This window comes from Neophocaena asiaeorientalis, unplaced genomic scaffold (assembly GCF_003031525.2).
Source record: "Neophocaena asiaeorientalis asiaeorientalis breed wild unplaced genomic scaffold, Neophocaena_asiaeorientalis_V1.1 scaffold543, whole genome shotgun sequence".
NCBI classification, from domain to species: Eukaryota; Metazoa; Chordata; class Mammalia; order Artiodactyla; family Phocoenidae; genus Neophocaena; species Neophocaena asiaeorientalis.
In genome coordinates, this window is record NW_020173671.1 from 100,184 (window position 1) to 127,798 (window position 27,615).

The 27,615-nt window shown below is 47.6% G+C and overlaps 1 protein-coding gene and 1 pseudogene across 1 annotated transcript in view; one reads left to right on the forward strand and one right to left on the reverse strand.

The window, feature by feature from the left end:
* Nucleotides 1-12,148: 12,148 nt before the first annotated feature.
* On the reverse strand, nucleotides 12,149-13,299 carry LOC112401911 (eukaryotic translation initiation factor 3 subunit E pseudogene; annotated as a pseudogene).
* Nucleotides 13,300-20,452: 7,153 nt separating this feature from the next.
* TNFSF12 (TNF superfamily member 12) overlaps nucleotides 20,453-27,615 on the forward strand; it is a 7,991-nt gene continuing 828 nt past the window's right edge. The window contains exons 1-6 of the mRNA XM_024748405.1: nucleotides 20,453-20,697; nucleotides 20,858-20,905; nucleotides 21,487-21,559; nucleotides 22,229-22,282; nucleotides 22,367-22,402; nucleotides 27,366-27,492. Of these exons, the coding sequence (XP_024604173.1) occupies nucleotides 20,539-20,697; nucleotides 20,858-20,905; nucleotides 21,487-21,559; nucleotides 22,229-22,282; nucleotides 22,367-22,402; nucleotides 27,366-27,492 (497 nt within the window). The 5' untranslated portion in view covers nucleotides 20,453-20,538. The remainder of the gene's footprint in view (nucleotides 20,698-20,857; nucleotides 20,906-21,486; nucleotides 21,560-22,228; nucleotides 22,283-22,366; nucleotides 22,403-27,365; nucleotides 27,493-27,615) is intronic.

Genomic DNA, 27,615 nt, shown 5'->3' on the forward strand with positions numbered 1-27,615 from the left:
CAATAATGGGGGGGGCAGGGTCCCAGAAAAAAAAAAAAAAAAAAAAAAAAGGGCAAGATGAGGGACCAGGAATTTGGGACCTGGGCCAGATGCAGGATTAAATGAGGTGGTCAGGGTGGGCCTCATTGAGCAGAAGAGATTTGAGCAAAGACATGAAAAGGGGAGGGAGGAGATCTAGTGGGTATCTAGGGAAACCTCTTCTAGGCCAGTGGTTCTCAGGCCAGTGATGTTTCCTCCCTCTTACCCAGGGGACTTTGCCAACATGTGGAGACATTTTTGTCATCACAACTGTGTGTATGTGGAGGTGCTACTGGCATCTAGAAGGGAGAAGCTGTAAACATCGTACAATGCACAGGACAGCTCCCATGACAAAAACTTAGCCAGACAAAGAGTGAATAGTGCCAAGGCCAAGAAGCTGATCCAGTAGTAGGAACAGCTGGCGCAAAGGACCTGTGGCAGAAGCATGCCTGGTGCTCATGGAACTCTGGGAACCTGTGTAGCTGGAGGGAGGAGACAGGAGCCAAGGTCGGAGGGGGAAGGGCCAGCTGATGCAGGGCAGCGAGGCGAGTGCTGATGATGTGAGCAGTCACTGCAGGGCTTGAAATGGAGGCGTGATGTCATCTCGCTGAACATTTTAGAGACTCCGTCAGGCTGCTCTGCTGAGAACAGGCTGTGGGACCGAGAGCCAGAGACCAACGCAGTGACCCTGAGAGCCAAGTTGGACTTTCTCCTCTTTCCTCCCCGTCCCCCATCCCTCCCCCTTTCACTCCCAGCTGAGGACCTCAGCCCTCAGAGAAAAAGCAGCAGCTGTGGATGAGACTCCCGCCCCTGCACCCCCTGCTCACCCTCCTTTCCGGCACAGGGTACAGGCCAAGCCCCAGGCATGGGCCCAGGATTCCCCTCTGGTCCCTCCCTTCAATGCGCAGGCCAGGCGCACTCTCTTATCTCCCATGTGACAAACCAAACAACCAGCCCCAGAGGCAGAACTGTCCTTCAAGGCAGGAGACTCTGGAAGGGGGTCACCATGGAGTGCCAGCCTTCTGAACCGTTGAGTCCCTTTGTTATGAAAGATCCTAGGGGTTCCCACCACCTCACAGTTTGAATTCTTCTTTCCATGAGCAGGCATTCCTTTTCCAGATAAAACAGAAGGGGAGAATTTAAAACAGTTAACAAAAATGATCAAATCTACTATAAACACCCCCTCCCACTGGCCCTGGAGACCTCTTTCAGCTACCATCCCCCACCCCATCCCTCTGCGGCCAAACCACATCTTCACCCACTGCAGTCTGGTTTCCGCCTCCCCAGCTCCACCAAAACTGCTCTAACCTCCATGTTGTTAAATCAACACAGCCGACCCCTCCCTGCTCCCTGACACTCCATCCTCCCCTCCTGCCCCATTGGGGCTCCTCTTGCAGTCTTCTGGAGTCCCTCAGGGTTCAGCCAGCCTCTACTTCTCCTCTCCCCCTCCCCTTTCTCCCTGGGTGATCCCCTCCCACAGATTTAAATAGCATTTATTTAAAATATCATTTATTCCCTCAGCCTGGCTCCAACCCGAAATACCCAAGCACTAGGCAGACTTCTCTGCTTGGACATTTCATGGGTACTTCAAACCTAACATGATCAGAATGGAATTCTTTGTCTCAGACCCGTTCCTCTCTGGAGGTCCCCATCTTGATGTATGGCACCCACATGCATCCAGGTGCTTGAGCCATCCGAGCTGCCCTGGATCCTCCTCTCCTTCGGGACCATTTCCAAGTCGCATTGCTGTTCTGTTTTATGAATATGTCTCAAGGCCACGCACGTCTCTCCCTTTCCACACCTCCTCCTCAGCGTTAACTGCCATCATCTTTCTCCTGGAGTCCCCAGCCAGCTCCCTGCCTCTTCTGTCCCTCCCTCCAATCTTTTCCACGTGATCTTTCTGAAGCGAAATCTCCTCCCTCCACGGCCTGAACCCGGTATAATGGCTTCCCTCTGCCCTTTGGATCAACTCCCAAATGTCCAGCCTCCCAGCCGGCCGCTGCCCCTCCCACACCACGTTCCGCCAGGTCTTCCCCACCCCTGGGCCTTCTAGGGATGCTCTTCCCCTCCCAGGAAATATATTATTTATGTTAAAATATATTTTATAGGTTCAAAAAAATTTTTTAGGTGTTGTAAAATACACGTAACATCTAATTCACTGTGTTAACCATCTTTAGGTGTACAGTTCAGTAGTGTCAAGGACGCTCACATTGTTGCACAACCATCACTGCCATCCATCCCCAGAACTCTATGCATCTTGCGAAACTGAAATTCTGTACTCCATTTCCCCTTCCTCCCAGCCCTCGGCAACCACCATGCTACTTTCTGTCTCTATGATTTTCACCACGCTAGGTATCTCATATAAGTAGGAGGATATAGTATTTGTCTTTTTGTGACTGGTTTATTTCATTTACTGTTATGTCTTCAAGGTGCATCCGTGTTGTAGCATGTGTTAGAATGTCTTTCCTTTTAAAGGCCAAGTAATATTGTATGGATATACCACATTTTGTTTATATATTCTTCTATCCATGGACGTTTGGGTTGCTTCCACCTTTTGGCTATTATGATTAATGCTGCTATGAAGAGTCCAAATATCACTTCAAGATTCTGCTTTCAATTCTTTTGGGTATATACCCAGAAGTGGAATTGCCAGATCATATGATAATTTTATTTTTATTATTTGAGGAATGGCTATGCTATTTTTGATAGTGACTGTACCATTGTATATTCCCACCAACAGCAGCACACAAGAGTTCCAATTTCTCCACACCATTCCCAGCACCTGTTATTCTGTGGGCTTTTTAAATTTAATATTAGCCATCCTAACTGTTGTGGGGTGATATTTCATTGTGGTTTTGATTTGCATTTCCCTAATGACTAGAGGTGTTGAGCATCTTTTTATGTGCTTATTGGCCATTTTAAAAATCTTCTTTGGAGAAACGTCTATTCAAGTCCTTTGCCCATTTTATTTATTTATTTATTTATTTACTGCGCCACCAGGGAAGCCCCCTTTGCCCATTTTTTAATCAAGTTTTTCTTCTGGGGGAGGTTGAAGGAGTTCTTTGTAATGTATAACCCCTTATCAAATACGTGATTTGCAAATATCTCCCCCCGCTCTGTGGGGTTCCCTCTTCACTCTATTGATGTATCTTTTGATGCACAGAAGTTTGAATTTTTGCTATAGTCCAGTTTACCTATTTTTTTTTTTTTTTTTGCGGTACGCGGGCCTCTCACTGTTGTGGCCTCTCCCGTTGCGGAGCACAGGCTCCGGATGCGCAGGCTCAACAGCCATGGCTCACGGGCCCAGCCGCTCCGCGGCATGTGGGATCTTCCCGGACCGGGGCACGAACCCATGTCCCCTGCATCGGCAGGCGGACTCTCTACCACTGCGCCACCAGGGAAGCCCCAGTTTACCTATTTTTAGTCTTGTTGCCTGCGCGTTTGGTATCATATCCAAGAAATCATTGCCAAATCCAAAGTCATGAAGCTTCTCCCCTACGTTTTCTTCTAAGAGTTTTAGAGTTGTAGCTGGAAATACTCATAAACTTCTCTCTCCCTGGTTAACTCCAACTCACATTTGCCTGCGTAAATGACCCTTCCCCAGGGGGCCTTATCTAATCCCAGCTGCATTCATAATCCCAGTCACATCCTATGACATCCTTTCATGGCCCACATAGTACGACTTCCCCTTCGTGGCCCTTTCCCCAGTGTAGCGAGATTTTTACTTGGTGGACATTTGTCATCTTGAAGGCAGGAGCCTCTTGTTCTCACTGCAGGACTAACACCCGCCACAGCACTTGGTACCTAGTGGGCCTCCGTACATTTTTGTTGAATGAATGAATGAGTGGCCAAGTGTTAAGTGAATGGGACAGAGGGTGAGCGCGCAGGGAAGTTAAAGCTGGATGGCCAGAAAGAGGAGAGGTCTGATCCAGGAAGGCCAGGAAAAGATTGGAGAGGAGAGAAGTTCGGGAAGGCCTTCTAGCTGGAGGGAACAGCCTATACTCAGAGGTGAGACTGAGCACGGCCGCCAGACACAAGCAGGTGGCCAGACTGCCTGGAGCAGGGCCGTGCAGGCAGCCGTGGCCAAGGGGGCTGGGTGGGCCCGGCCTACACCAGGTACATGAGTCTGACCAGGAGAATGAGGGGAACCAGTGAGGAGATGGAACCACCCTGTGCCATAATAAAATACTGTCTCTAGAAGATTCTTTGGCAACAGGGTGCACAATGGGTGTGAGGGGAGGAGATGCTGGAGGTACAAAGGCCAGTATGGAAACTTCTACTGGTTGAGAACCACCCTGTCTGAGACCCAAACTCACTGCTTAAGTGCTATGGCCTTTCCATCTTTTGCTAAACTCTTTGCTAAGAACATCCTGGGCAGAAATAACCAGCTGCTGCACAGCCTCCCGGTGTGGTCCTGTTTCCTACACCTCCCGGTGTGGTCCTGTTTCCTGCGCGTGAGTTTGGCCGTGTACACACCTCAGCTTTGTCCTTGTCATCTGCCATGCCTGCACTGCACAGCCGGACACACAGCAGCCCCTGAGCTGACAGGTCAGGCGAATGAATGCTTCAATCAGGCATTTTCTTTGCTCCCTGAAAAATGGGGCCTGCCCCTCCATTGCAGTTTAGGGGAGAAGACCAATATGTTTTCTCAAAATAACACCTGGTCAGACAGACTACAGAGTGTGTTCCTTGTATCCAACTACAGTGTCCTCTTTGTATAATGCAAATTGCTTTGCACTCCTTGCATACAAGTGAGGGCTCAATAACTATTTGTTAGCGGTGAACAGAGAGCGGTACCTCAATAATTGTTAACGGATGAGCCCAAACATGACTTAAGTACATGCAAACAAACAAGCCTTAACCTCCACCAAAAGCCTAAGGATGAAGCTGCCACCAGCGTGGGCCTCTGGTGTCATTTGGCGGCCCGGGATCTGATCCTCCTGTCTGGGCAATTTCCTACCATATGCACATTGCTGGGAGGTGGAGCCATCCACCCTCGTTAGAGACCCTAAAGCCAGAGGTTCACTCTCCCAGCATCCCTTGCAGCTGATGGGGGTCACATGACCCAGGCTGAGCCAGATGGACCACTGCCCCTTCAGACTCTGGTTTGAGGGCTACAGAAACAAAGCAACAAGGAGCACATCCATCCCAGGGCCAGCAGTGGCCTCCAGCGTCCAGGACCAGTGGTGCTGGAGGTCCTGGCTGTGCGTGTGTCCTGCAGGGCCTGTGGCTGGCATACCCTCACCAGGCCAGATCTGCAGGGAGCTTTGGTCTGTGTCCATGCTGCGGCTCCCTTGACCTGGCTATGCAGGCTTCCTAGTGATTCTGGGAGCCTATGGCCTTCTGATAAACTGCTTTTCTGCTTATAAACACCAGGGATGGTTTTTATTGCTGAAAACGCTAACGGCTCAGCCACAGACAAGAGCTTGGGGCAGAGGTGGAGGCCTTATGTCCTGCTCGTCTGAGGGCCATGCATCAGCTCCAGGCCCAGGCTCTGCCCCAGGAACCCCTCCAGCAGAGCCTGAGCAGGACTCTGAAGCAGTGGGGTCACAGGCTGTCCTAGCTCGAGGTGCCAGACCAGCAGCAGAAGCATAACCTTAAATGCAAATCCTCCTTCCCAGACCTACAGAATCAGAAATGCTGCTGGAGGATCTCCCTGGTGGTGCAGTGGTTAAGAATCCACCTGCCAATGCAGGGGACACGCGTTTGAGCCCTGGTCCGGGAAGATCGATCCCATATGCCGCAGAGCAACTAAGCCCGTGCGCCACAATTACTGAGCCTGTGCTCTAGAGCTCACGAGCCACAACTACTGAGCCTGCGTGCTGCAACTACTGAAGCCCGTGCGCCTAGAGCCCGTGCTCCTCAACAAGAGAAGCCACCGCAATGAGAAGCCCATGCACCGAAACAAAAAGTAGCCCCTGCTCACCACAGCTAGAGAAAGCCCACGCGCAGCAACGAAGACCCAACGAGCCAAAAATAAATAAATAAATATATTTTTAAAAAAAGAAATGCTGCTGGAGGGGACCAGCAAACCCTCTAGGTGGAGACGCAGATGCACCCTAAAGTTTGCCGTAGAGGTTAAGGGAGGAGCCATGTGCAGCAGAAAAAGCAACAGACAGAAAGCAGAGACCAGGTTCTAGCCCTTGACTAGTTGGCTTTGTACTCATTTGCCTTACCTTTCTGAGTCTAGTTTTCTTTCATCCATAAAGTGGGGGATCATGATATCACCGTAGAGATTTTTTGTGAGGATTAAATTAAGTAACACTGTACACATACAGTGCCAAGCATGGTGACGGTCCCACAGGAAGTGGCAGCCATCACTGTTCAGACTGGTTGCAATTAGTCCTCTTAGTGGACAGTTGTGCAAATTTGGGCTGGGCCCCTAGTGTCTCAGCCTCATTTTTTCCTCTGTAACATGCAGATAACAACCCTCACCTCCCAGGCTTGTCTGGAGAATCAAGGAAGATAAACTCTGAAAGCAATGTTTTGTCCAAACTAAAACATGAGACTGTGAAAACACAAAGTGAAACACAAACGTTCAAAAATATTCCACCTAGATACCAACACAAGGTCAAGTAGGGCTCACTTGTGGGCTTCTCATCAGGCCTGGGCTCCAACTGTGGGCGGGGGCTGCATTAGGCAGAGGAGACCCAGCAGTGAGCTGGCAAATATGGTCTCTGCCCTCGAAACTGCTCATAATTGAACTTCACACTCCAGTGAAGGGATAGACAATAAATATAAATTGTGCTCAGTGCAATGACGGCAACACACAGCGTTGTGATCGAGAATAACATTGGGGTTGGGGAGGGGATAAAAATGTGGGAGGGAGGATGAGGAAGAAACTTGCGGTGTTGGACCACACTTAAAGGTGTCATATGAATTTACTATATAATATTTATATACCCTATCTGTGTCTGATAAAGGGTCTAGAAGCAGTGATACTTCTAGAAGTACTGAGTTTACCCTGTGTTTAGATCTTGGTTTCTAATAGACCTCTCTGTGACGGGAAACAGAATTCCTTGAAGAGCTCCCAGGGCTGGTACAGAGGAAGTACAAAGGGTGCCTCGAAGAGAGAGGTGGGGAGGAGAAGAAGAAAGAGAAAGAGGAGGAGAAGGGGAAAGAGGAAAAGGAGGAGGAAAACAAGAAGGAAGAGCTCAGAAACTGAAGAGGACACAGGAATCAAATGGAAAAATCTCCCACTGGATGAATCTGGAACAATATACATATTAAAATGGATAATGACCTAATAGATTATAATACATTATATAATCAATGAACACATGGCTATCCTAAAAATAAAAACAAATAATAAGTGGAGAAGAAGGGAAATTACAGTAGAGTGTAATTAATAAATACAGAGGAAGAATTAGGAAATTCATGTCTTGAACCCAACATAGTAATAATTGATTCAGGCAAGAAACATTAAAGGATGTTAAAGTCTTTAGGTAGACTTTTGTTGGAGAACAGGATATTTACAGGGTCTCAAACGTCTTTCCACAGACTCTTTTTTTTTTTTCGGCCGTATGGCTTGCAGGATCTTAGTTCCCTGATCAGAGATGAAACCCGTGGTCCTTGCAGTGTAAATGTGGAGTCCTAACCACTGGACTGCCAGGGAATTCCCTCCACAGACTATTTATTCATCACAAAGATGATAAAGGTAACTTTAGAGTGGAGAAGCCTAGCACAAGAGACCTTAACCAAGGGATCAAAGTTAACATCACCAGCGGTAATGGGATGAATCATGTCCTGTGCCTCCTGATACGAGGCACCGAGAAGGACACACAGCATTTCTAGGCTTTCCTGCCAAAAATGTGCAACCTGATTTATTCATAAAACAACAGCAACAACAAATAACCTAGGGGACATTATGTGATATTGTGATTTACAATAAGAAATATATATTTCATCTTTGTCCCCATTTCTGGCACAGAGCTCCTAAAACCCTTGGAATTTCCCAGTTGATAAGAGCAATGGGAGTATCTTTTCTTTTAGTATTTGGTCTTTTGTCCTTGGTTTCTGAAATAATGCCAGGGCCATAAAAGTGAAAGGAATGTCTTGTGTCATAACAAATCCCCTTCAATCACACTTGAGCTTATGTTAACGGGGTGACTTTTGGAAAGCCCCTAAGGATGGGGGCTGGTTGCCAGGGGAGCCAACCATGTGATTAGAGGGTTGGAACTTTCCCAAACTTCCAGGGAGGGGAGAAGGGCTAGAGATGGAGTTCAGTCACCAATGGCCAATGATTTAATCAATCGTGTCTATGTAACAAAGTCTCCATAAAACCCCAAAAGGACCACGTTTACAGAGTTTCTGGGTTGATGAACATGTGGAGGTGCTGGGAGGGTGGCACGCCCCTTCCCACAAAGCTTGCCCTGTGCATCTCTTCCATCTGGCTGTTCCCGAGTTGTATCCTTTTGTAATAAACTGGTAATCTAGCAAGTAAACTGTTTTCTTTCTTTCTTTTATTTTTGGCTGCAGTGTGTGGCATGTGGGATCTTAGTTCCCTGACCATGGATCGAACCTGTGTCCCCTGCGTTGGAAGCACAGAGCCTTAACCACTGGACCACCAGGGAAGTCAAGTAAACTGTTTTCTTTCTTTCTTTTATTTTTGGCTGCAGTGTGTGGCATGTGGGATCTTAGTTCCCTGACCATGGATCGAACCTGTGTCCCCTGCGTTGGAAGCACAGAGTCTTAACCACTGGACCACCAGGGAAGTCCAGTAAACTGTTTTCTTGAGTTCTGTGAGCCTCTCTAGCAAATTAATCAAACCTAAGGAAGAAGTGGCGGGAACGACTGATTCATAGCTGGTTGGTTAGAAGCACTGTTATCAACCTGGACTTTCCCTTGGTGTCTTGTATGTGGGGAAGGGACAGTCTTATAGGACTGAGCCCTTAACCTGCAGGGTCTGACACTATTTCCAGGTAGATGGCCCGGAATTGAGTTAAATTATAGGACACTCAGCTGGTGTTGCAGAAACGCTTGATGTGTGGAAAAACCACACCTCTGGCATCAGAAGTGATATGGCATTGTAGAAGTATTGAGAATAGAGGAGACACACAACAGGAAGTGAGTTTTTCCTTTATACCTTCTCTAAAACAACTGGCCCAGACACAAAAAAATCAATGTCTTGAAAGACAAAGAAAGGTCGAGAAACTGTTCGCAATTACAGTAAGTCCCCTACATATGAACAAGTTCCATTCCGAGAGTGCGTTCGTAAGTCCAATTTGTTGGTAAGTCCAACAAAGTTAGCCTAGGTATATAACTAACACAATCGGCTATATAGTACTGTACTGTAATAGGTTTATAATACTTTTTTTTTTTTTTTTTTTTTTTTTGGGGAGCTCAGCGGCCATGGCTCACGGGCCCAGCCGCTCCGCGGCATGTGGGATCTTCCCCGACCGGGGCACGAACCCGCGTCCCCCGCATCGGCAGGCGGACTCTCAACCACTGCGCCACCAGGGAAGCCCAGGTTTATAATACTTTTCACACAAATAATACATAAAAAACGAACACAAAAAATAAAGAAAACATTTTTAATCTTACAGTACAGTACCTTGAAAAGGACAGTAGTGCAGTACGACAGCTGGCATCCAGGGGCTGGCATCGAGTGAACAGGCAAGAAGAGTTACTGACTGGAGGAGGGAGAGGAGGTGGGAGATGGTAGAGCTGAAGGATCGTCAGCAACAGGAGACGGAGGGCGAGCTGCAGTTTCACTCATGCCTGACGTTGAAGGCACAGGTTCTGGTTCCTTGCTGGAACCAGCTGCATGTTCACACCTTTGAAAGTTCACAACTTGAAGGTTCGTATGTAAGGGACTAACTGTAAAGGAGCCTACAAAGGCGTAAGAGTGTGACCTGTGATCCTGGATTGGAAGACGCCTTGCTATAATGGACATTATTGGGATAATTGGGGAAATTTAAATATAGATTGTATACTAGATAGTGGTGTTGTATAGATATATTAAGTATGCAGATTTGATATTTATATTATAGTTAGGTAAGAGAAAAATCCTTGTTCTTAGGAGATCCATGCTGAAGTATGTAGGGTAAAAGGTCATGATGTCTGCCACTTACTCTCACATATTTCAACAGTAATAATAATAAGAAGAAAGTATATTCGTGTATATATATATAATATATACATGTGAAAAGAAAGACAAAGCAAATGTGGAAAAAAGTTGACTATTGGTGAATACAGGGGGAAGGTCTAAGGGTGTTCATTGTAGTATACTTCAACTTTTCTGTAGGTTTAAAATTGTTCAAAATAAAATTTAAAATAAAAAGCTAAAAACATTTCCAGTTGAAAATACTTTGGGACTTCCCCAGTGGTGCAGTGGTTAAGAATCAGTCTGCCAATGCAGGGGACATGGGTTTGATCCCAGGTCCGGGAAGATCCCATGTGCCTTGGAGCAACTAAGCCCGTGCGCCACAACTAGTGAGTCCACGTGCCACAACTGCTGAAGCCCATGCGCCTATAGCCCATGATCCTCAACAAGAGAAGCCACTGCAATGAGAAGCCTGTACACCACAACGAAGGGTAGCCCCCGCTCGCCACAACTAGAGAAAGCCTGCGTGCAGCAGTGAAGACCTAACGCAGCCAAAAATAAATGAAAAATAAAGAAATTTTAAAAAATAATAAATAAAGAATAAAAAGCTAAAAACATTCCCAATTTAAAATACTTTGGACTGTATTCAGTGATCAAGTGTGAAATTTCTGTATCAACTCCATTTGTGATACCAAGTTTGGTAAAATAATGAATGAACCAATTTAAAGATAGTGCATTTATCTTCCTTAAAATGACTAATGAAGGAAATGAGAAGCCAGAGGGATAGAGGCCAGGGAAAAAGGGTTTCAAAATGAGAGTGAAAAACAATCAAAGATGTTGCAAAGAAGTAAGATGTGCGCTAAGGCGTATCTACTGGGTTGAGTAAAGGGGACTTTAGTGGAGCATCTGGTCAGCTGGGGAGTGGGAGGGAGGGCCAGGGAGTTATCAGTGAAGGGATGGTTGTGAAAGCCTGGGGAAGGATGGGGATTTGGAATACGATTAGAGGATTTCGGTTGTTTTATTAATCGATTGAGGGAATTCCCTGGCAGTCCAGTGGTTAGGACTCCACACTTCCACTGCAGGCGCCACAGGTTCAATCCTTGGACGGGGAACTAAGATCCTGCAAGCCTCAAGGCGTTGACAAAAACAGACCAAAAAAAAGTTGATTGAAGTTTTGAGCTTCCGAATTTTGACAGAAAGTGTGTGTGGTGGTGACTTGGGAGGGTGGTGATAAACAGCTAGTCCTCTTCTAGGCTTGCTACCGACTCCAGTTGCCTGGGATTGTCCCGGGTTTAGCACTGAAAGTCCCTCATCCTGGGAACCTTCTCAGTCGGGATGGCCACTGTCCACTCCCAGGTTGCTCCCACTGATATTAACTGGTCACTGCCAGCCTGGGAGGTTACATTATATTTTTCGTTCAACAAGCTTTTGCTGGCGGTGGAAATATGATGGCCAGCAAAGCAGACACAGCCCCGACCCTTACAGACCACGGGAAATTCCTTCTTTGCATTGAAGTGGTATTAATCAAACTGGGCCTCTTTTAAAAAAAATCTTATTTTCCCTCATTATAATGGTAGAAAAATTGAGAAGAAAAGTGTACAAAGGCAGAGAAAAAAAAAATCGCACTGGCAGATTTCCTTTCAGTATTTTTCCTACACATTTCCCCAGTCACTTCCTATCAGTGTCCAAAAAAATGCAAGTTAATTTTAATTTTGGCCGCAAACCAAGAACAAAAAGGTTAAGTGCATTGAATTAATTTTTCAAGCCAAAGTTAAAGGCTCTGAGGATGATCTGCTGTCTCCAAGGGTCCAATCCCTGTTTTTTTCCACTAGCAGGTGTGATCACAGGCCTGGCAGAGGCGTGTAATGACTTTCCCTCCTCAGCAAGGCTTCCTGCTTTGCAATTTTTTTTTCTTTTTACAAATTGAAATGCTGCATTCATTTGATAACGAATCAAGTAGAACAGAGGAGATTATGGTGAAAAACAACAGTGCCTCACCCCTTCCCATCCTGTTCCACCCAACACCCTCCTGTGACCTAGAGGCAACCCCATTTTTTTTTTAACTGCATAAATGAAATAGCCAATTTTATTCAAATTCTCCAAAATTTATGCTCAATATGTTAATTGTTTCTAAAATGTTTCACCTTTGTATAATGGTTTTATTATTTCATCTTTCTTTTATAGTTTTTTCATTTTTTTCTGTAGAGTTCTTCAGTAGAAGCCAGAGTCCTGAGTGGCCCAGTTAGGAGCCTCTGACCTACTATTCTGATTAAGTTTCTTCTCAATATTCATGGCCAACATCTGGCTTCTAAATGAAAGGCTTTTGGTCTTTTCAATCACTTGATGATGGGGTGAGACTGCACTGTTACCCATAACCACATGACCTAATTTAGAATCAATCTTGGCATCCAGTCTTGAATTTCTAATCAAATTTACAATCCACCTTTCAGCTTCTTCTGGAGTCATGTTCAGTTTATCTGCCAACATGTTTATGCTGCTACATTGATGGATGCGACAAAATGTCTCAAATACGAAGAGACAGGCATTTTCAATGAAATCCTCAAGACAAGCCACCAAGAAGAAATCATTCACTAGCACTGATTCACATTCCCTTAGCTTTTTCTGAGCCCCATCAAAGTCAAAGTTAACATATAAGCATTCAACAGACTCTGTAATTGGGTTTTTATATGTGTAAGACTCCTGTTGAATAACTTTGACCAGATCTTTTAGCACCTGCCGGCGTTTTCAGACATCTTTGTTTGTTATGACTGCTGTGGTCAAATAGTGGAGAATATGTGGACACGTTGTCTGAATTGTGTTAAGATACGGTGGCTGGTAAAGGAAGAGATCAATAATGTTATCACACCCTTTAGGGTGATTGAAGAAAACAGAGACCAATGAATGAGCCACATTCGCTGCTGAAGAGGCTGAAGTGGAGAACTCACAGAATTATTATCTATCGTCTCTTTTAATGGTGTATGGTCTTCCATGGCTGCATCCCAATTCCGCGTTAAGATTTCAGAGGCCAGTTTTCCCCAGAGTGAACTCAAAGCATTTCTATCCATTGCTGGAACCAACACTCTAAAGAAGTAAAGATATTCTGCTGCTCCAGAGTAATTTCCACATTCATATTGGAATTTTGCATATCTGTAGAGTGTATCTAAATATTCCTGCCTAAAACCATGCTTGTCTGCCAGGTAGTCAAACAGCATCTGACCATCCCTGGTTGACTGCATTTGAGGCAACCCCTTTTAATAGTTTCTGTTTTTATTTCTTTTGGAAGTTGTTTCCAAAAATCCTAGCTCAAATGCCCGTACTTTATTTCTTTATATATCAGTTTTAGTGAATGTTGAGCTTCCAATATAAAACATGAGGCATTTAACTCATTTACCCTCCCTCTCCCTCTCTTCTTCCCAATAATGACTATTTATATTATTATTTTTGTTTTTATATTAATTATTTTGGTTCCATCTACTTTCCTCAGCATCTCTAGCAAGAGAGGCCAGCTTGTAACTCCTCTTTCTCTCCTCACTTCCACATGCAAACTTTTCTCAGTTTCACATTTATTGTACAAAGTCAAGATTTTGGGTATTTACAATTGTTCCTGCAACCACAAACAAGTCTTCTTGATTTTTCTATGTCGACTCCAAAGGTTAAGATCCAATGAACAGTATTGACATTATGAGGGTCTTGTGAATACTGGTCACACTCAAACAACGGGCTGGAACCCTGCGCCCCCAGCAGTAGACGTGTGGGGTCTTAACCATTGGACCACCAGGGAAGTCCCAGGATTACACTTTCTATTCAATGCACTCAATCCCACAACCCAGGAGAATGTTTTAAGCATTAAGGTCATTGATTAATACTATGTCAATTAAATACCATCATGTCATATTAGAACTTGCCTATCATTTAAACTATTATTTATTTATCTATTTTGGCTGCGCCGGGTCTTAGTTGCAGCACGCGGGATCTTCCTTGTGGCATGTGGGATCTTTTATTTCACTTGCGCCATAAGGACTTCTCAGCTGGCCCACAGACTTCTTAGCTGGGGCATACAGACTCTTCGTTGCAGCGTGCATGTGGGATCTAGTTCCCCAACCAGGGATCGAACCTGGGCCCCCTGCATTGGGAGTGTGAAATCTTACCCACTGGACCACAAGGGAAATCCCTTGCCTATTATTTAAATCAAGAATTTCTTCTTCAGTTTTGGAATTTTCCTAGAGATTCTGATGGCTTTTCTTTCTTCTTGTACTCCTTACCTATAGCATGTCTTTTTTTCCCCCGAGTTATTGTTCATACCATTTATACAATTCAAGCCACATTTTTGCTTCCTCCTCCAGGTAGAACCCATTACTCCCTAAGTCATCATCCTTCATTCCCTGTTCTTTGGGCTTAGATCCACTGTTTCCTGTATATTATTTTGTCTTCTTTCTGGTTTGCTACCACATTTTCTGGAATACATCCTCAATTTTCTAGAAAAGTGTGTGTGCAGGCCAACTTTGTGTGTCAGAACAAGTCTTTATCTGTTTGACCAGATATATATAGAATTCTAGGTAGAAATTCTTTTCTCTCAAAACTGTGCAGGCATGTCTCCATTCAGTCTTCTAGGATTCGCTGGTATTGACATAAAGTCTGTAGTCATTTTGATTCTTGTTCCTTTGGAGAGGAATAGTTTTTCTCTTTAGAAACTTTTAACATCTTCCCTTTATTCCTGACGTTCTGAAGTTTCATGAGGAAGTATCTAGATATGGATAATTTTTCATTCATCATCTTGAGCATACAGTAAACCCTTTCAGAAATGAAGACATGACTTTTTCTGGAAATTATCTCTTATTTTTTTCTAAGATAGTTTCCTTCCCTCCAATTTCTTCATTATTATTTTCTGGGGTTCCTAATAACTGTATGATCCTTCTGGATTGGTCCTCTGTGTTTGCTATCTTTTCTCCCTGATTTCCATTTTTCCTCTTTTCTTTTTTTTTATAAATTTATTTATTTATATTTTTGGCTGCGTTGGGTCTTTGTTGCTGTGCGTGGGCTTTCTCTAGTTGCTGCGAGCAGGGGCTACTCTTCGTTGTGGTGCGTGGGCTTCTCATTGCAATGGCTTCTCTTCGTTGCAGAGCACGGGCTCTAGGTGCGCAGGCTTCAGTAGTTGTGGCACACAGCATCAGTAGTTGTGGCTCACAGGCTCAGTAGTTGTGGTACACGGGCTTAGGTGCTCCAAGGCACGCGAAATCTTCCCAGACCAGGGCTCGAACCCATGTCCCCTGCATTGGCAGGTGGATTCTTAACCACTGCACCACCAGGGAAGTCCCTCATTTTTCCTCTTTTTATTCTATATTTTCAGAGATTTTTTTTCTTAACTCTATGTTGTAATCCTTCTATTCAACATTTATTTTTGCAACCACAGTTTTAGTCTCTGCAAAATAATTTTTGTTCTCTGATTGCTCCTCTCTCACACAACATCCTGTTCTTGCTTTATGGATGTTTCGTCTTCTTGAATCTCCAAGTATATTAGATAGTTCTCTTTGTACTAGGAATTATCTGTTTTCTCCAGTGTCAGTTTTTTTGTTTGCTTATTTTGGTCTTTCTTTGCATGCTACTTGTTCTCCCATATGCGTGTAGATCCTTGGTAATATTTAATAAAGAACTACCTAGGTATCCTGGATTTCCTCTGCTGGTATATAAATTATACTCTTTCTCCTCTAGGTTTTTCCCTGGTGGAAATTTGGCCTAGAAATTCTTTGTGCATCAAGATAGGACATATCAACTGAAAGGCTTCAATTGGGGTAGGGAAGGTTGATGGTCAACTGTCAGGCAGTGGGCCACCCCAAATGCTAGAAGGAAAGACACTTATTCTGAACCTCCAACATTCATACCAGAAGCATTAACTTCCCTCAGACAATTGATTCCATTTCTTTGGAGACAAGATGTCTGACATTTTGTCTGAGGGAAAATGCCTTCTGGTGAGGAAGGGAAGTAGAGTCATAACTGATGCTGGTGGCCTGTTTTCCAGGCCTTCAATCAATTCTGGGTTTTCAGTCCCCCTTCTCCCACTGTCCTTTGCCTGTTGGCCAAGACCGTGGCCTCTCCTTGGCAGCCTAAGCAGCCAGGCTTGGCTGGACACCCCCCCCATCTTGGCTGTCTTTCCTTTTGATACTGTCTACTTTGATTTCAGTGGGATCTGAGGGGAGATTGGTGATGAGGAGTATGCCTGACCTGGGATCAGAAATCCTGTTTTATTTCCTAATTGTTCCACACGTCCAATACCCAGACTGACAGAGGCCCATGGTAATGGCTCACTCGTCAAGCTCAGTGAAAATCAAAGAACTCTTTAATGAATATCAGGGTCATCTCTAAACACAAGGCTCGCACGTTCATCTCAGGACTCTGGCCTCAGAGCTGAGGAGGGAGTGGGTAAACTGAGGAAGGAAACCGAATTACTTCAAGAAAACACAAGCATTGCCTTTATGTGGGTCAGGCTTTTCCAGATGGAGGTCTCTCTGGTCACCTGAAGGAAGGGGGCTTGTGCAGGGACAGACCCCTGTGGCTGACAAAACCAAGACCTTCCTCAGCTCGAGGCCTGGTGGGAAGAGGCAGCCACCCTCAGGAGTGCACACAAGCTCCTCAGATTCTCTTCAGTTCCTCACCCGCTCAGAAAATGGTGTCTGGTACCAGTTTGCATCTTGCTATTCTGTCCTTGACTTTTTCCAACTCTTGCCCAATAACCTCAGATAATCCCTTTCCACTCTGTCATCCCTTTCTTCATCTCATTTGTATGCACCCAGAAAACCCTAATCACACCTATTAAGCACAGAATAATGACAGAGAAAACCTTGCTTCAAGGGAAAAAGGAAAGTCACAAGTTTGAAGTAAAATTAAATTTAAATCAGTGTCATTAAGTGATATAAATCCTGAAAATGACCAGAATTCCTTCTGGGCTTTCCACCAAAGCCTCCTGGGCTTCTTCCTTCTCCCTGTATTAAATGTGAACCACTAGAATCCCCAATAAAGATCTGTCCATTGGGGCTTCCCTGGTGGCGCAGTGGTTCAGAATCCGCCTGGCAATGCAGGGGATACGGGTTCGAGCCCTGGTCCGGGCAGATCCCACATGCCGCGGAGCAACTAAGCCCGCGTGCCACAACTACTGAGCCTGCGCTCTAGAGCCTGCACGCCACAACTACTGACCCCACGCGCCTAGAGCCTGTGCGCAACAAGAGAAGCCACCGCAGTGAAAAGCCCATGCACCGCAACGAAAAGTAGCCCCCACTCGTCGCAACCAGAGAAAAAGCCCGCGCACAGCAACAAAGACCCAATGCAGCCAAAAGTAAAAAAAAAAAAAAAAACCAACAAACAAAAAAAAAAACAAAAAAGATCTGTCCATTCATTCATTTATTAAATATTTATTGAGTGCTCCCTGTTTGCCTGATACTTCGCTAGTCACCAAGTACAAACAGAGAAGAAGACATGTCGGCCCTGTCCCCTTGGGGCTTTCAGTTCAATCAACCAACAAATGTTTATTAAGCATCTGTTATGTAGGTTGAGAACTGAAACCAGGGATACTCGTTCAGCTTAACATTGATTTTTTAAAAAATGTTAATTATTTATTTTTGGCTGCGTTGGGTCTTTGTTGCTGCACGCGGGCTTTCTCTAGTTGCGGCGAGCGGGGGCTACCCTTCCTTGCGGTGCGCGGGCTTCTCATTGCGGTGGCTTCTCTTTGTTGCGGAGCATGGGCTCCAGGCACGCGGGCTTCAGTAGCTGTAGCACACGGGGTCAGTAGTTGTGTCTCGCGGGCTCTAGGGCGCAGGCTCAGTAGTTGTGGCACACGGGCTTAGTTGCTCCGTGGCATGTGGGATCTTCCTAGACTAGGGCTCGAACCCGTGTCCCCTGCATTGACAGGCAGATTCTTAACAACTGTGCCACCAGGGAAGTCCCAACAATGATTTTTTTTTTTTTTTGGCTGCGTTGGGTCTTCGTTGCTGCGCACGGGCTTTCTCTAGCTGCTGCGAGCGGGGGCTATTCTTCGTTGTGGTGCTCGGGCTTCTCATTGCGATCGCTTCTCTTGTTGCAAAGCATGGGCTCTAGGTGTGCAGGCTTCAGTAGTTGTGGCACACGGGCTCTAGAGCACAGGCTTAGCAGTTATGGTGCACGGGCTTAGTTGCTCCGCGGCATGTGGGATCTTCCTGGACCAGGACTCAAACCCATGTCCCCTGCATTGGCAGGCGGATTCTTAACCACTGCGCTACCAGGGAAGTCCCTTAACATTGATATTAACATGACTATTCCACTGCCTTCATTGGCATAACATTTTTCCAAGAGACTTACCCAGAAAGATGAATATTGCAAATTAACTTTATTGCTTATTTATTGCTGACAGTTTGCACCCTAAGACTGTTTGAACCCCTCACCTCAAAATCCTCATTATTCTGTGTTCATTCTAAACTATTACGCCATGACCCTTCCCCAACCCTAATCAACCCCCGCTCCTACCCCATCATGGAAAGACTCTCCCCCTTTAAATGAGATTTCAGAGTCTCATGTTGTCAGACTGTCAAGAGCTAAGCAATAAACCTGGCTTTATCTTGCCAATGAAGAGATATCTTTATCTTGTCAAAAAGATATCACAAGGTTGCTCTCGTGATATCTGGGGAGCCAGCATTTGACAAAGTGCTGGGAGCACAGTAGTGACTGATGTCCTCATAGAGTTTACATTCTAGAGATAGACGATAAGCAGATAAACAAGGAAATATGTAATTTGTATTTTACAATGTAGTTGGGGAGATAGTAGCCAAACAGATCATTACAAATTACAAACAGATCATTACAAAATAACTAAGAAGGAAATAAAGAATAGAGAACGGGGGAAGTTGGGAACCTAATTTAAAAAAATGATCTAGAAAACTCTCTTTGAAGTGACTTGAGCCGGGGGTGAGGGTGGTCTGAGTGTTCCAGGTAAGGAGAATAACTGGTGTTGAGACCCTGAAGCAGGAAGGTGGTTCAGAAAGGTTCCACAATGGAAGAGAAACCAAGTCAGGAGGGCAGCGGGGGAGCGGGCAGGACTGAGCAGAGGGGGAAGGCAGAAGGGTCTCCACATCCTTACCTTGTTCAGAACCACTGCTTTACCTTGTTGTTTAACTATGACTTTTGCAACAGAGTTTTTTTCTAATCCAGTACTTCTCTTTGCAAATATGCAGAGGTGAACACTGCATAGTTTAAATGAACTTTGGAGAGTCTTACTGCTTACAAAAGTGTTTTCATGGCAAAAAGGGTCCAGCTTTTACGAAATTCAACTGAGTAAATTTGAAGGTCTAATTGGCTTTATTCAACATTCATGAATCGGGCAGCATCCCATTTAACAAGCAGAAAGGCCTCTGAGGAGTTGAACCAAACGGATCTTTTATAGGGACAAAGCATTTATTAGCAAAAGAAAAGAAAGCAGTTTTTGTTTCAGGCAAGGTCCCCTTCCCTTTGGGGCCAGGAAGGGCAGGAGTCTTTTGGAGACTACCTCACTAGTGTGGATCAGGAAATTCCAGACTGATTGGTTGAAAACTCAACTCCTGGGAGAGGCTGTAACTGCAATTAGGTTAGGTATTACGTTTTGGTTTTGCTAACGTGGCTTTGCGCCACGTTAAATTTAAAGAGTTCTTGCAGCTCCAGTTGAGCTCAGGTTAGCCCTATTATTTGTTTAAGTGGCTTCTGTGTTTCCAGAGAAGTGCATTTGGGGAACACACTTGGCGAGGTTGGGGGCCGATGTTTCCGGCACACAGGTCTAGAAGCTTGCTCTCCCCAGCTGCATGACCCCGGGGTTTAAATCAACTACCAACTGATTTGCTAAAAGAAGTGAAAACCCAACCCGGGCTAATGGATGCCCTCAGGCTCTTTCCGCCACTTACAGGAAAGAATCGTCTTTCGGTGCAGCTGCTAAAATCCAAATGCCCCTTGGCCTCTAACCGTGTTGACTGAGGGATTGCCTAGTTACCTTGGTCTGGAGGCCTAAATTAGCAATCTCGCTTGGGCAGGACTAGACCTGCAGGAGCTGCAGTGCTGTCGCCCCGGCCACCCGTACACAGCCCGAGTGGAGTTTCTGCTCCTTTCAGCCCTCGCTGCCTCTCTCCCGCCGGCCGGCCGCGTGGAGGGCGCTCAGCCGCACACCCCATCTCGCCCGCTGCGCACTCACACAAACACTGCCCCGCTTTTCCACGCCCGGGCGGTGCGTGCCCCCGGCCGGGACTCGCTCTGTGGTCTGCACGCGGAGCGGCGCGCGTCCCGCTCCGTGCACTGCTCTCGGCCGCGCTCGGAGTTTAATCTCACACACAGTGTCCGGCTTCCTGTCCTCATCACACACACACCCCCTCCCGCCCCGTTTCCCTGGCCCCTCCCTCTCTCCAGCCCGATCCGCCCGCCGGCTCCCCCTCCCCCGATCCCTCGGGTCCCGGGATGGGGGGGCGGTGAGGCAGGCACAGCCCCCCGCCCCCATGGCCGCCCGTCGGAGCCAGAGGCGGAGGGGGCGCCGGGGGGAGCCGGGCACCGCCCTGCTGGCCCCGCTCGTGCTGGGCCTGGGCCTGGCGCTGGCCTGCCTTGGCCTCCTGCTGGCCGTGGTCAGCCTGGGGAGCCGGGCATCGCTGTCTGCCCAGGTGAGGCCCGCCTGCACACCCCTCCCTGGGCAGATCAGGAGCGGACTCTGCCGAGCAGCTGACGGGGCCGGGTGGGCCGAGGGCAGGGGGCCAGGAAGATGGGTGGAGGGTGAGATGTCAGGTGGAGAAGGACAGGGTGACGCTGCCTCCTTCCCAGCAGGAGCCTTCCCAGGGGGAGCTGGTGGCAGAGGAGGACCCCGACCCGCTGGTGAGTGGGGGTGGGTGCTGGCCTCGGGCTGCTGGGCATGGGAAGTGTGTGCCGGCTGAGGGTGCAGGGTGTGCCCCGGTTGTGCCAGCAGTGTGCGGGGGTGTGCACCAGCCGCGCCGTGGGGCATGGGTACGTGAGAGAGAGGGTGACAACTGTGTGTGAGGGGTTTGTGCCGCGCTTGTGTCAGCCGAGTACGAAGCGTTTAGTGGCTGTGGTGGAAGTGCGAGTGTGTGGGAGTCTGCGTGGGAGAGGGATGCTGGCTGTGTGTGTGTGGTGCGTGTACCCACTGTGCATGCTGACTGGGTGTGGGCGTGTGTACAGTGTACCAATGGCTGGTTGGGCGGAGCAGAATAGGGGGATGTGGCTGGTTGTGGGAAGGGGGGCGAGGGCTGCGGCCTGACCCTGGAGCTTGCCTCCTCGTGGCCCTGGCCACTCTTGGCTGAGAGGCTCGGTCCCTCCCTAAGACTTCTGTGCCTCTTGCTGGCTGGGGCCTCTCATGACGGGCCCCCTGTCGGTCTCAGTTTATGTCTCTGGGAGTCCCTGACAAGATCCTGGTTTAGCCCTGCCCTTAATGTCCCTAGGACCTGAATCCCCAGAGAGAGGAGCGCCAGGATACCCTGCCTTTCCTGAAACTGGTTCGGCCTCGCAGGAGTGGTGAGCAGCCCTTTATCCCAACCTCAGGAATAATAATAGCGGCTGGTCTGTGGTGGCTTCTGGACTCATTATTGCTCTTGTTCATCATAACAGCCCCGTGAAGCAGGCAGAGCAAAACCCATTCTCCTCATTTACGGATAGAGAAACTGAGGCACTGAGAGTAAAGGGGGGGTTCAGAGTCATGGAAACTCGAACCTAGAATTCTGACCCTCCCTCTGAAGCTCCTTCCATGGCATAGACCTGCTTCTCGCTTCAGACCCTACCCCAGATATGAAGGTGGGATGGCCAGGAATTAGGAGAACCCCTGGGGTCCTGATGAAGATGAGGTGGGGGAGTCAGAGGCCTGAAGCCCAAGAAGCAAAGAGCCTTATGACTGGGGTGACCGTGTGGCCACGTATCCGGGTTTGCAGGGGGCTGTCCTGGCTGACACCTGTTGGCTCAGAGCAACGATTAGTAACACCCCTATTGCTCTCAGAAGCATCCCAGTTTGGATAATAAGTTATCAGCGGCTCTACCTATGGAGGAAGATAAGGCCTGAGGTTCTGAGGCCAGGAGTCTGGACGAGAATAAGGATGCCAGGGTTTTGAGGGGGATGGGGCTGAGAGAGCAGCTCCTGGCCCCTCTAGACGTGGGGACTGCTTTGCCCATCTGTCTTTCTTTGATTCTCAGCACCTAAAGGCCGGAAACCACGGGCGCGCAGAGCGATTGCAGCCCACTATGAAGGTGGGTGACCGTGAGCCATGCCCAGGGAGAAGGGGTGGCAGAGGGGCAGGGCAGGGCTCACCAACCCTTTCCTGTGTCTTACAGTTCACCCACAACCGGGACAGGACGGAGCGCAGGCGGGTGAGACCCCATCCCCACCTCTGAGCTCTTCCCTGACCTCCATAGCACTGGCCTTCTAGACAAGGGCCCCCCCAAAACCTTGACTTCCCACTCTCATCCCCGCCTTCAGCCTCAGAACCCCAGAAGCCAGTTCAGGAAAGTGCTTAGGGCTCGCTTCTCTCAGCTCCCGAACCTGAACTTTCTCCGTGACTCAGACATAGGACCCTGGGGGAGGCCCCTTCCCCTCCCAGAGCACAGGCTGATTCCCCCCACCACACCACCAGCCCAGCTTATCCTTTAGCCCTCGCTTGTCTCCAAGAAGCATCGTTGATTTTTTTTTTCCTCTTCTTTCCCCTCCATATTCCAAGAGTCTTCTTGCTCTGATCATTTTTCTCCAAATGTTTCCAGTCTCTGCTCTTCTTTTCCATCCCTACCCCACTCCCCACCTCAGCGCCATGACCTCGGAACCTCAAACTCATTCTCCAGTCCCTTCCCCATTCTAGACTTTCCCCGCCCCTACTCTGTCCCACCTGTGTTGCTAAGCTAAGCCCCCCTGAAGCCCGCCTTCCATTATTCTGTTGCTTTTCTGCTTGGATTGCAGCCTCTCCCTGGTCTGGTCTCAACCTATTTTCCTGGCACACCCTTATGCCTTCTCCACATTTGTTGGGCTGACACCCCCTCCCCATCAGCGTGCCTCGTCTGGACTTTGCACATCCTGTTCTCTCACCTGGAATGCTCTTCCATGTGAGAGGTCAGGAGGCAAGACATGAGAGTGGCTTAGTCTAGGGGTCTGGCAGCAGAGATGGAGAGAAGTAGATGGATTCAGCGTGTGGCTTGAAGATAGGATTTGCTGTGGGGATGAGAAGGATAAGGGAGAGGGGGGAATCAGAAATGATTTCTAGATTTTTAACTTGGGCATCTTTGAGAATAATGGTCCATTTATTAAAATGGGGGTTAACCAGGGAGGAAATAGGTTGTGAGGTGTGTAAATTAATAATTGAATTTGAGATCTAATAATAACTAAGTGGATACATAATAATAAACGAGTGAGTTTCACAGATAGATGGCTGCACACGGTAGAGCACACATCCTGGGCAGGATGTGTAGGGTCAGGAGTCCTCACCAGATGGGGGTATTTAAAGCTATAGGTCTGGATGAGACACCTAGGGGAAAGACGGGCTCCACAAGTGAAGCCCTGAGGCTCTTGGACCTTTACAAGTGGAGCAGAGGAGGAGAACCCAGCAGAGACTGAGAAGCAGCCAGAGAGAGGGGAAGAAACCCAGGGAGGGTGGTGTCCTGGAGTCTTGGGGGGGACACAGTTTTAAGAAGGAGGATGCGGCTGTCTGTGTTGAGTGCAGATGACCAGTCACATGAGATGAGAACAGACAAATGACCGCTGGGTTTGGTAACATTAAAAGTCAACTGGTGACCTTGACAAGGGCGGCGGTGTCAGTGGTGTGGTTAGGATGGAAGCCAGCCTGGATTAGGTTAAGAGAAAATGGGAACTAGGAATCGGAGACAGTGACAACCCTTTCCAGAAGTTTCTCTGTGACAGGAGCAGAGAAATGGGCCAGGAGGTAGAGGAGGATGTGAATCAAGGAAAAGTTTGGTCTTTTTAGTGATAAACAATACTGCATGAGTCTTAGCTAATTCTTATTCAGTGTTTAATCTCATCTAATCCTCGAAACAGTCCTGAAAGGAAGATAATCCGATCATCTCCATTTTACAGAGGTAGAGATGATGTAACTTGTACGGGTCATGATGATACGAAGAGGTGGAGCCAGGATTTGAACCCAGCTAGTGTGTGCTTGTGTTCCAGACATTGTGTGAGAGGCAACTGCTGGTGCATGGCTGGGGAAACCTGCAGGGCAACATCAAGAAGGTGGGAGGGGGTGGGTTCCAGAAGGAGGAGAGGACACATCATCCCATCACCATAAGAGGCTCAATGGCAAACATGAGAACAGGTTGGTTTGTGGTTTCGGTGGCAGGACGTGGGGGAGCCCTTATCTGATGACTTCTAGGTCCTCTGGAGAACGAGGCAGACAGCGGCAAGAGAGATGGTGCTAAAGCAAGCGTAGTGGGGGAAAGAAGGACAACTGCCATGCAGTAAGGAATGAGTTGTGATTGTGAAACTGACACCACGGTCCCAGACACACCATGCCCTTAGCCACAACCAGCTCAAACTGGTTCCCTAGCCAGGAATGCCCTCTCTCCTTCTCTCCCCCTACTCTTCCTGCCCCAGGCCACCTTCCTCCCTTCTGTATGGACCATTTATTTCAGCGGTTACCCAGACATTCATTCATTCGTTGACTCAACACACATGCCCTGAGATCCCACTGTTTGTAAGGACCCGGCTAGGTGCCCACAGTGAATAATACCCAGACCTCTTTACAAGGAATTGCTGTCCAGGAGAAGAGACAAGCATATAAATTTGTAAATTACAATGTGATACAACAACAACAAAAAAGAAAGTAGCCAGAGGCGCGTGGCGACACAGAGGAGACCACTTTACAATGGGGTAAGGGACTTCTTCCCTAGGAAGGTGTGGGCCTTGAAGTGTGAGTGTGAGATGGACGGGGGGGCAGGGGCCACTTGTGCAAAAGCCCCGAGTCTGCCAAGAGTATGATGAGGCTGGGGGACCGGAGCAGCGCGATGTGGCTGACGAGACAGAACTAGAAGAGCAACATGGGGTGAGGCCGGAGAAGAATATGGAGCCAGGTCACAAATGGAATCTGGAAGTTATCCTGAGGTCAAAACAAGAGAGGCAGGCTCGCATCTGCATTTGAGAAGCGTCACTCTGTGGCTCTGTGTCGCGTAGCCAGTAAACTGGACCAGGCGAGACTGGAAACAGGGAGTCCAAAGAGGAAGCAGGCTGGGAAGAGTCCCAGTGAGAAGTGGCAGGGGCCAGACCAGGGAGGGAGACAGAGCCGTTTAGGTGGCAGAATTGCTAGAAACTGGTGATCAGTGAATGAAACTGGTAAAGGAGAGAGTGGCTTGGGTGCCTGGTAAGAGGTAGAACCAGGAACCCAATGTGGAATGCAGACAGTCAAGCACATTTGGGACAGGGGAGGACCAGGCTCAGTTTTGGGTTTTGTTTTTTTGTTTTTTTGTTTTTCAGGCTCAGTTTTGATCTAGGTGAGTGTGAGGTGCCAGGGGCTATTCTGATGGCAGGCAGGTAGCAGTGTCAGGAGGGGCAGGAAAGGGCAGGGCTCGAGGCTCAGGTTGGAGTCTGCAAAATAAAGGCCAAGGGAACCCCTAGGTGGGGATGAAAATGCCCAGCGAGCATTATGTTCTCCTTGAGAAAGCAACAAGGATAGCGTACCGGAGCAGGCAGAGGGTGAGGCTGCTGGGGAAGGAAGCTGGCCGGGCTGCTGAGATGAAGCCAATGAAGCCCTGGAGAGTGGCCCATGGACCCAAACAAGAGAGAGCTGTTGCCACGGCCACCTCCTTCCCTCTATCTTCCCACCAGCGTGTGCTTGGTGCCCACTCAGGGCAGGCCCAGCTCCAGGGGCTGGGGTGCAGCAACAAGACCAATACCTCTGTCCCCTGGGGGAGTCAGACCCCAAACTATCACAGAAGGAAATAAAATGATTTCCCTCCTTGGTGACTGCTGTGAGAGAAACGGGGTGAGTGGAGGAGAGATTATTGGAGATGAGCTATTTCAGGCTGGGAGGACCGGGGAGGTCTCTCAGAGGGACCAGTCTGACAGAAGGGGCCAGGCAGGGGAGGAATCCTGTGGGGAGGGAAGAGCAGTAAAAGCCCTGTGGAAACAATGAGCTTGGTGCGCCGCAGGAACAGAAAGTGGGCCGGAGCGGCTAGAGTCTTGTGACTTGGAGGAATGTGTGAGATTAGATGCGAGAGGTAAACAGGGGCAGCCCATAGAGGACCTGGGAAGCCACTTGAGACCCTGCTCTGTCATTTGAATATTTATCTTCTTTACAATTTGCAATTACCCTCACTCTAGACTTTTTTGGTAACAGCTTTATTGAGATATAATTCACATTCGATATAATTCCCCTGTTTAAAGTGTACAATTAAGTTTTTAGTATATTCACAGAGTTGTGAGATCGTCACTACGGTAATTTTAGAGAGTTTTCATTACCTCAGAAAGAAACCCTGTACCCTTTACCCGCCACCCCATATTTCCATGATCCCCCGAGCCCTAAGCAACCACTAATCTACTTTCTGTCTCTATATATTTGCTTACTTGGACATTTCATAGAAATCATATAATACGTGATCCTTTGTGACTGGCTTCTTTCACTTAGCATAATGTTTTCAAGGTTCCTCCATATTGTAGTATGTATTAGTATTCCATTTCTTTTTTTTTTGTCCCCCTTGGCCCCAGCGCGTGGCTTGTGGGATCTTAGTTCCCCAGCCAAGGATCGAACCCGCAACCCCTGAAGTGGAAGTGCAGAGTCTTAACCACTGGACCGCCAGGGAGGTCCCATTATTGCATTTCATTTGATGGCTGAATCATATTTCATTGTATGGACTTAACACAATTTTCCTTATCCATTCATCAATGGATGGACATTTGGGTACCATTTTATTATTTTTAATTTTTTTTCTTTTTTCCCCTCTTTTTAGCTTTTTTCCCATATTTTCCTTTTCTCTTATTTTTAATTTTAATAATCCAAGTAATGTATGATTCAAGTAACGCATCGATACATTCTCCAAGTAGAAGAGCAAACAATACAGACACAAACTATAAAAGCCCCCCAATGCTTCTTCAATCCTCCTCTTCTCCCCAGAAGTGGCTGGTGACAACTTGCCCTGTTTGGTTCTGGTCATATACGTTGGGTTTCTTCACCGAACTTCCTATTTCACTCCCAGCTCCCTAGGCCCTGGCGCCTCCCTTGCCCTGGGCCCTCTAGATATCTTCTGGGTAAGGTAGGCCCAAATGTTTATAAACTCAGTGGGTGGGAAGTGTGAGAAAGTTCTATAAAGGGATTTCCCCCTGTCTCTGAACATCCACATTCAGGTGTGGACGGGACGGTGAGTGGCTGGGAAGAGGCCAAAATCAACAGCTCCAACCCACTGCGCTATGACCGCCAGAGTGGGCAATTTATGGTCACCCGGGCTGGGCTGTACTACCTGTACTGTCAGGTAAGCCCCACCTGGCTCCACGGGTAGAGCAGGAACTGAGGGAGAAGGGCTGGGCTTAAGGGGTGGGGGCAAGTTAAAGGTGGGGGAGGAGGAGCTTGGGGTCTGGACTGGACAGAACCCCAGGG